This window comes from Ranitomeya imitator, chromosome 9 (assembly GCF_032444005.1).
Source record: "Ranitomeya imitator isolate aRanImi1 chromosome 9, aRanImi1.pri, whole genome shotgun sequence".
Lineage (NCBI taxonomy): Eukaryota > Metazoa > Chordata > Amphibia > Anura > Dendrobatidae > Ranitomeya > Ranitomeya imitator.
Window position 1 is genome coordinate 21,529,513 of NC_091290.1, and position 9,814 is coordinate 21,539,326.

A 9,814-nucleotide genomic window follows, 5' to 3' on the forward strand; every position below is an offset into this window, starting at 1 on the left:
ACAGGGCACGGCGGTTACATCACACTGACGGTACAGGGCTCGGCGGTTACACCACACTGACGGTACAGGGCACGGCGGTTACATCACACTGACGGTACAGCGCACGGCGGATACACCACACTGACGGTACAGGGCTCGGCGGTTACACCACACTGACGGTACAGGGCTCGGCGGTTACACCACACTGACGGTACAGGGCACGGCGGTTACATCACACTGACGGTACAGCGCACGGCGGATACACCACACTGACGGTACAGGGCACGGCGGTTACACCACACTGACGGTACAGGGCTCGGGGGTTACACGACACTTGACGGTACAGGGCTCGGCGGTTACATCACACTGACGGTACAGGGCTCGGGGGTTACACCATACTGACGGTACAGGGCTCGGGGGTTACACCACACTGACGGTACAGGGCTCGGCGGTTACATCACACTGACGGTACAGGGCTCGGCGGTTACACCACACTGACGGTACAGGGCTCGGGGGTTACACCATACTGACGGTACAGGGCTCGGCGGTTACACCACACTGACGGTACAGGGCTCGGCGGTTACACCACACTGACGGTACAGGGCACGGCGGTTACATCACACTGACGGTACAGGGCACGGCGGATACACCACACTGACGGTACAGGGCACGGCGGTTACATCACACTGACGGTACAGGGATAAAGGGCTTTTTGTGGAATTTTCACAAGGAAGGGCGCGAAGGTTGTTAGAACTAAATATTCAGTATTCCTTACAGCAACTCTGCGTGCGGGGTAAAAAAAACCTCATGTGGAAAATGACAAAAATGGAGGAGCAAAAAAATATGAATAAAATGTAAAAATGCAGTGGTTTCCAGAGTGACCAGATAATACAATGGCGGCTCACAGCTCATGAGGATGTGAAGTGAATTCACCGACAATAAACACAAAATGGCGACTTCTCACACACAGACAGAAAACATAACAGACCTGCAATATACACCGCCAACCAAACGTGTCGCTGCAGGATCTCCAGCTAAACGACAACATCGCTCTACCCCGGATATACAACTCTATTATCGCGTTACGCTGAAGAATGACGTCAAGACGCACGTCGTACCGCCTTACCCACTAATATGTCTGCAGGACGCTGCCTTGATATTACCCCGGCGGCCATGTTTCCGGAGACTAAATATAATTATTCTCTACGGATAATGTCTTCTCCAAAATGAGTCCTAACTAGAGTCAAAAAATAGGATTACACAAGTGGACGTGAAAAAAAAAAATTTGACGTCTATCTGGTTGGTAGCTGCGGAGGTGACCCTCGGGTGGCCGCAGAGATGGGTGGCAATATGACTAGGAGCTTACGGGGGGATCCGGACCCCAAGACTATGCCGGCCAGTCCTGTGGGGGAGCCGTTCGAGGAGAGGGGTACGTGAGAGTCACTGCTGGGGGCAAGAATGATGTGTTCTTCCTGTGAGTGAGCAGTGCTCCGTGTACGCAGCCCCTGTGCGGAGCAATGACCTGACTGTGTGGACTGTTGTGTTTCGTGTTGTGATGTTCCGTTTTGCGCCTTTTTTCTTACGTCTCAATATGGCGGCTGCCTCACAGCGTCTCCAGAATAGTCAGCATGCACGAATCGGATGACGCGCGCCAACTCGGGTGAAAAAAAAATGTGACTGCCGTCTGCTGACATCCGATTTTCATGGACTGACATAATAGAACTTTCTTTTCTTTCTCTGATCAGAGTGTGATTAGCAGAATGGGAGCGATTGGTCATGTGACCCTGACTCTGATGATAATGAGACTACTGGAAACTCTTCCTAAAATGATGGGACGTAGGAGTCTCAAAAAAGCCCCAGTGTGAAAACCGCAACATCATAACGTTTTTATTGTTAATACAGATTATGGAAAAAATAAACTTTGCCAAATATATATATATATATATAAAAAATGTTTAACACAAAAAAATCTGATCTAAAGCGCCACTCCAGTGATTGTTTTTTTCCATCCCAGCGGTGCTTCTTATCTAAGTGCCTGACCGTAGTATTATACTCACCCACCACTTCACTTTTTACAGGCGCCACTCCTGTCCTATCCTGTGTCCACAACTTCTGACTGTCGGAAGTCAAAGGTAACGATTAGTGATGAGCGAGCGTGCTGGGGTAAGGTGTTATCTGAGCATGCTCGGGTGCTAACAGAGTGTCTTCGGCGTGCTCGAAAAATATGTTCTCGTCCCCGCACCTGTATGTCTCATGGCTGTTAGACAGCTGCAACACGTGCCGGGATTTCCTGTTTGTTGGACAATCCATGCATGGTTTGCGCCTGTCGAACAGCCGGTAGACATGCAGCCGCGGGGAATCAAACATATTTTTTTGAGCACGCCGAAGACACTCTGCTAGCACCCGAGCATGCTCAGATAACACCTTGTCCAGCATGTTCACCCCTCACTAGTAACAATCACAAGCTGTAAATGCAAGACTATGAGAGATGGAACAAGGCTGTTGTAGAGTTGTTATAGACTGCTGCTGAAGACTGACCGGAGCGGTGCTGATAGAAGGTGAAGCGGGTAAGTATAAAACTAGGAGATTAGAAGCACTGCAATAAAAAAAACAACAACTCTGGAGTGGTAAGTCATTTTCTGATGACACATCCCCTTTAAGCGGCGCAGTTATGTAGCGTGACTATTCTGGCTCCCCACAACTCAGTCGCAGGAAGCCAGTGGGATGTAATGGTTGCCACTACCTCGCTCCTACAACGTAGCCCAGTCTGTGACTTCATAAACAATCAGTCGTTTTCCTATATACTACAATAGTGAAGGAGGTTCACATTCCCCTAAACCGGCCTAAAATACCATAGAAATAAAATAATGAAAAAAATAAGTAAAACAAAGTTCAGATCATCGCTCTTTTCTCCAGATCTAGTTTTGTTGCATTTATATCAAGTTATACAATTATTTATCTCATATGGTAAATGCTGTTATGAAAAAAATGTAATGCCAAAATTGCTGCTTTTTGGTCATCGCACCTCTCCCAAAACTGATTTTCATAGCCTGTGAAAGTCGCACGTTCTACACTTTTCCACCAGCGGAGCTGTGTGACGGCTTATTTTGTAGTTTACATTGGTACAGTTTACGTTGGTACGCCCTCGGAACAAGCTTTTGGCGAACGCGCGTCGGGGTTAGGGGATGCCTGGAGCATATTCCTCCTCTACAGGTAATATTACCTTATGGTCACCTTCCTTGCAACCCGTACCGATGGGCACAGGATACATAGACTTGAATCAGGGTGGTCTCTGTATCCTTATTTCAACATGGTCTTCTCTTGGGGACTGCACATTATTTTTATTCCGTATTCACATTCATGTTTTCTCCTTCGCCTCATTGGGGGACACAGACCGTGGGTGTATGCTGCTGCCAATAGGAGGCTGACACTAAGTGATACAAAAAAAGTTAGCTCCTCCCCTGCAGTATACACCCTCCTGCCGGCTCTCAGCTAACCAGTTCTTGCTTAGTGTCTGTAGGAGGCACTTGGGTCTGGTTCAGACCCCAACGTTTTTATTTTTTTGTTTACTTTTCTGTAAATTTTTATTTTTTAATTAACGGAGTGAAGGGGGCGGCGGTTCCTTTCAAGGTTCCGATCTCCCCCGAACCATCAACAGGCGAGCACGGCGAGTATACCTCCCCGTACCCTCTCCTGCGACGTGGGAAGCCATGCCTGAGCTCACTTCAGGGGCGACGGTTCCTTCAGGTCCCGATCTCCCCACACCAGCAGCAGGTGAGCACAATATGCAGCATGCTCATTCATTGTGCTGAATCGTGGGGATTCCACACACATAGGAATGCATTGACCCGCTTACTTTCTGCATGTGGCTATGCCCACCATGCGGGAAGTAAGGGGATCATGTGCGGATGGTACCCAGGGTGGAGGAGAGGAGGCTCTCCTTTAGGCCCTGGGAACCATATACCTGTAAAAAAAAAAAAAAGAGAATTAAAATAAAAAATAGGGATATACTTACCTTTCGATGGCCCCCAGAGTCCTCCCACCTCTCAGCGGTGCACGCAGCGGCTTCTGTTCCCAGACATGCATTGCGCTAAGAACCTGGGATGACGTCACAAAGGTCCTTGACGCAATGCATCCCTGGGAATGGAGGCCGCCAGGAGCGCCGCTGAGATCGGGGGCTGCCGGAAGGTGAGAATAACCATATTTTTTATTTTTGTATTATTTTTAACATTCTGTCTTTTACTATTGATGCTGCATAGGCAGCATCCATAGTAAAAAGTTGGTCACATCTGTCAAACACTTTGCTTCACAAGTGTCACCAACCTGTCAATCAGTTTTCCAAGCGATGCTACAGATCGCTTGCAAAACACTAGCATTCTGCAAGCTAAAAACGCTTGCAAAACGCTAGTGTTTAACGGCAATACGCATGCCAATTCCGCATGCATTTTACCCGCGGCAGGGAGTTCCGGAATTGCCGCGGAAATTTCCGTGGCAATTCTGCAACGTGTGCACATAGCTTTAAAGGGAACCTGTCACCCCTTTTTTTTTTTCGATTTGAAAATCAATAAAAAGGGGTGACAGGTTCCCTTTAAAGCTGCAATGCTCCTCTGGGAAATATGCAAATTGTCTCTTCAGAGAGGAAGCACCAGAGTTCTAGTCCTCTTCGTCTCTGAAGAGACAATTTGCATATTTCCCAGAGGAGCATTGCAGCTTTAAGTCTCCTCACCTCGACATGCTTAACATGTCACTCTCCGCAAGTAGAAACGATACTTCTTGAATTTTGTCTAATAAAATTCATTATTTTATCTTCAATACCTTGGCACCATTTTAAGGGCACATTCATTTTTTTAACACTTTTTTTTTTAAGGAAGGATGAACTGAAAAAGCAATTCTGGCATTATTTTATTTTTTTTCACTGTATGTAATGAGTTAAACACCCGAGATCACACATGGCTGCTGTCATGTAAGTTGCATTGGGTGTCCAGCTATACATTGCTGCGGACGGCCCACGGCATGGGCACAGCTCTGGTGCCCGCCACATACATGAATGGAGCAGGGTGTGATGGGTTAATGCTGCGCTTATATACGTCTATAATGTGATTCTGTGTTTGGCTTCTTTGTCTCTCAGTGATGGTGGCCACCCAGGAGCAGATGAACCTCGCACAGCTGCCCTTGAAGCAGAGGGACTACTGCGCCCATCTTCTCATCACATTCATGAAGTGTAAGAGAGACATGTGGCCAAACATATTTGGGTGCAAACACGAGCGCCATGAATGGGAATACTGCCAGCACGAAGAGTGAGTATTGTCCCGCCGTCGCCTTCCTAACGCTAGGCATATGTCACATCACGCTTCGGTAATGTTTTACGCTCTTACGTTTTTATATTGTAACACAAAAAAAGGATGCATTTTAAAGCAAGCAAGTCAGTTTTTTTGGGGGGGGATTAATCTGCGGTAAGTAGCATTTAGATCCTGTGCAGCCGCTTACTGGAGCAGCAGGTACAAGGAGAAAATGAAGATATTTTCTCCCTGCAGCCTCTCGCTTAACAGTCATCAGGGCAGTGCAGGGAGCCGCTACAGTCGCCAGTCACTATACAGTGAGCGCTGCTGTATTCCCTCCCTGGCACTTTGATTGACGTCTTGCTCTGCAGCTTGTGCGCAGCTATCAAGCAGTGTGTCGGGGAAGTGATTACAGCGCGTTGATTGAACTGCTCCATGTACTGCCTCTATTCTTGAGTCAGTTGGGTGAAAGGTCCTTCAGCTGCTCGGGATGTGCCGCCTCCATGCAGGTTTCTGTATCTTCCCCTCCTGCTCTGCACCGATCACATTGATCAGTGTAGGAAAGGAGGAGGGGGAGCAATTCTCTCTGTAATCAGGAAGGACTATAATACACACTCACTTTCTAGCAAGATTTTTTTTCTTGCTAAAAAGTGCATCTCATAGTCTCAAAAAAAAAAATGTACCGTATATATTTTTTTCACTTATTAAAATGTAAATAAGACAACTCCATTCCCACTTTTTTAACAGCTCACTAGTGACCGCAGTATATAAATTGTTGAACAACAGGCATGGGCTCCTCGTGTCGCCTTATCTTTCTGACAAGTCTCTATTTTCTGTAATTCTCTACAATCTTCAATGGTTTCTTCATTTTCGGATTATGGAAATTTTTCCCTGTAATGTTTTTTTTTCGTTTCTTCTTTTATCTCCTAGTTATGTCCAGCGAATGAAGCAATACGAGAGAGAACGGCGACTGTTCCAAAGAGCGAAGCGCAGACAGGAGAGCCTGGGGGCCTGAAGACCATTTTCTCGCAATCTTCAGAAGAAAGATTATTATTATTATTATTGTAAATTCTTTAAAATAAAGATGTCTGTCGGCGTGAGATTACTTGTGCATTTCTGTGCATGTGCGCAGCAGACGGCGGGTATCAGAAGTGGACGAGGACAACCAGAAACGGCCATTTTCTTTATATAATGGAAAGATAAAAACAATATATAAAGCGTAATATTATTAACCACTTGTGAACCGCCTTAAAAAGGCTAGTGTTACTACAAAGAACATTGTATAAATCAGTCGTTCAAGTGAACATAAGAAACATTGTAATATATCTTTATAAAAAAAAAATCTGCTTCTTTCTCCACTTATGAGCCACTTCTCCTGCCTCACTTTGGCCGGATTCATACAGCCGATGCACGGACTGGCCACGGGTCTCTTCGCCCAAATTTGGCAGCCTCGTATACACCCCTAGGTTGTTGAATTCGGGTTGGATGACCCACGGCCAGTCTGTAATTTACGGACAGTTACACACAGATGTGTGAATGCAGCACTAAGTGATCAGATTATAACTACTTATTGAAGAAGTAGGGTGAAGAGTAAAAGAGGTAGGCAGAGATACACAGACAGTGATGCTACTTTCAAGTAGGTGTTTTATCTGATGCCAATGCTGGATTCACAGCTACGCTGCTCAGTACTCCTGTATAATTTCCTACATGCAGCTACTGCTTCTGAAAATGTGCTGTATTGAGACAGTAAAGCAGGAATTGCTCATGTGTGTGCGCCCTGGGTATGGGAGACATCACAGCAGGTATTAACCACCCACCAGCTCAGAGACAAATGAGAGTAAAGCCAGAGCCTGTAGAGGGATAAACTGGTGGAAATGCAGAATACAAGTCATGTAATGAGCAGATGTCGTGTCAATCCTCATGTACACACAGGACAGCCTATACTGAACGGTCGCCTGAATCGGCAGGTACATGGAAATGTCTGCAGAAACGTTTCTGAATAATCGGATTTGCGGTCTCTATTTTTGAGGAAAATTGTCAACTAAAAAAAGAATAAAAAATGGTGGGAATATGTCTGGTCGTTATCAGACACAATGGTCTAGTCTTCAGCTGGTGAAAGGGGTTGCGTCATTAAATGATATATTGAAACTATGGAAGCCCAACATCAGGCAGTCACTATATGTAGTTTTCAGATGCTCCAGGTTTTTGGATTTTCATTTGCAGAGTCAATCAAACGCCCCAGTCAGGCTACATATAATCTAATGTTAGCATGCAATATGCACCTCTGCTTCTCATCCAGAGCATGGCCTCACTTGCTGCACTCTGCTCGCTCTTCTGATCAGATGTTGTTGATTTTTCTGCTTTAAAATGGAAATTCATTGCTGATGATTTGTTTCCAAAATGTACAGAACAGTGACTCCTAGTGGCCGACTCGCGTGATTACAAGACAGTTTGTTAAATAGATGACATATCCCTATCAAATTGTCTCTTCAGAGAGAAAGAGGACTTGGAAGTAGCAATCCTTAAAGTCAATATTGACCCTTCAACGAGCCTTGCAATATAACAGGGTAAAAGCCAAACCAGAGCCTTGATTTCAAGACACATGTTTCAGGGTGTAGCCCCCTGCTCAGTGCAAAGAATGAGATTCAATTTGTCTGGATGAGAGGCCTCTGACTGGGATCTAAGGGGTAAGGTCTCTCCTAGTGGAGAGTGACATGCCTGACATGGCAGTGTAAGGAGACTTAGGCTGCCGTCACACTAGCAGTATGTGGTCAGTATTTTACATCAGTATTTGTAGCCAAAACCAGGAACAAATAGAGGAAAAGTATAATAGAAACATATGCACCACTTCTGTATTTATCACCCACTCCTGGTTTTGGTTTACAAATACTGATGTAAAATACTGACCGAATACTGCTAGTGTGACGGCAGCCTTATAGGCCATGCAATGCTCCTCTGGGAAATAAAATAAGCAAATTGCCTCCAAATCATATATTGACTTTTGGAATTGCTACATCCAATAGTTCACATCCTCCTCGCTAAAGAGGCAATTTGCATATTTAATTTCCCAGAGGTGCATTGCATGGCCTATAAGTCTCCTTTCACTTGTATGTCAAACTATTACTTGTGAGTCTCACTCTCCCCCCAATGGGATGGTGCTCAATGATGGGGATGTTTGTAATATATTATTTTTCTTTAAGATGTCTTGACAAAACATAACTGTCTCAAATACTGTAAAAAAGCCTGTCTGCGGTGGAGTCGTGCTAGAGCCGTGACTGATGTCCTTGCTATTGCGGCTCTTTACCCAACCGTAGGGCCGCTACACGTTACAAGTTTTGGTCCCATTGTTCTCCCCATTAGGCTACTTTCACACATTAGGTTTTTTGCATCAGGCACAATCCGGCGAATGTTGGAAAAACCGAATCCGGCGTAGATTGTGAAAAACTGATGTGACGGATCCGTTTTTTCGACTAGCATATCTAGATTATTAGATAAAAAAAATTTGGAGCATGCTCAGTTTAAAAAAACGGGATCCGGCCCCGGAATCCATCATTTTCCGGATCCAGCACCTTCCGGCTCCCATAGACTTCCATTCTAGCAAATAGCTGGAAGCGCCGGATCCGGCTTTTTCGCCAGAGACAAAAAAAACATTACTATGGACGTTTTTTCCAAAAACCAGAAACGGCAGATTTGCCTTATCCAGCGAAAAACGGACGAAACGCAATGTCATCTGGCGCAATCCAGCACTAATACAAGTCTATGGGAAAAAAACTGGATCCGGCGGCAACATTTGCCGGATCCGTTTTTTTTTTATTATTTAGCTGGATTTAGCCCGACCGTGAAAACCTGATGTGTGAAAGTAGCCCAAGTCAATGGAATTTTAAAAGCACCACTCCAGCTTTTTTTATTTTCAGCACTGGAGTGGCGTTTTAAACACAAGTCCACTGCTCCCGGTCATATACACCCCGACGTCTTCCTGGAGCGACGTTGGAACAGGATGAAGGTGGCCGGAGGAGAGCATAACACAGGGGTCAGGAGAATTACATTTATAGCGCCACTCCAGCTTTTTTTATTTTCAGCACTGGAGTGGCGTTTTTAACCCAAGTCCACTGCTCCCGGTCATATACACAACGGTGTCTACCTGGAGCGACGTTGGAACAGGATGAAGGTGGCCGGAGGTGAGCATAAGACAGGGGTCAGGGGAATTACATTTATAGCGCCACTCCAGCTTTTTTTATTTTCAGCACTGGAGTGGCGTTTTTAACCCACGTCCACTGCTCCCGGTCATATACACAACGGCGTCTACCTGGAGCGACGTTGGAACAGGATGAAGGTGGCCGGAGGTGAGCATAAGACGGGGGTCAGGGGAATTACATTTATAGCGCCACTCCAGCTTTTTTTTATTTTCAGCACTGGAGTGGCGTTTTTAACCCAAGTCCACTGCTCCCGGTCATATACACCCCGGCGTCTTCCTGGAGCGACGTTGGAACAGGATGAAGGTGGCCGGAGGTGAGTATAATACAGGGGTCAGGGGAATTACATTTATAGCGCCACTC

The 9,814-nt window shown here is 45.8% G+C and overlaps 1 protein-coding gene across 1 annotated transcript; it reads left to right on the top strand.

Moving 5' to 3' along the window:
- Positions 1-1,246: 1,246 nt before the first annotated feature.
- NDUFB7 (NADH:ubiquinone oxidoreductase subunit B7) lies at positions 1,247-6,358 on the top strand. The gene is made up of 3 exons (XM_069740559.1): positions 1,247-1,408; positions 5,108-5,276; positions 6,189-6,358. Exons 1-3 carry the CDS (start codon positions 1,318-1,320, stop codon positions 6,271-6,273), a joined length of 345 nt encoding a protein of 114 aa, XP_069596660.1. The 5' UTR covers positions 1,247-1,317; the 3' UTR covers positions 6,274-6,358.
- Positions 6,359-9,814: the final 3,456 nt, after the last annotated feature.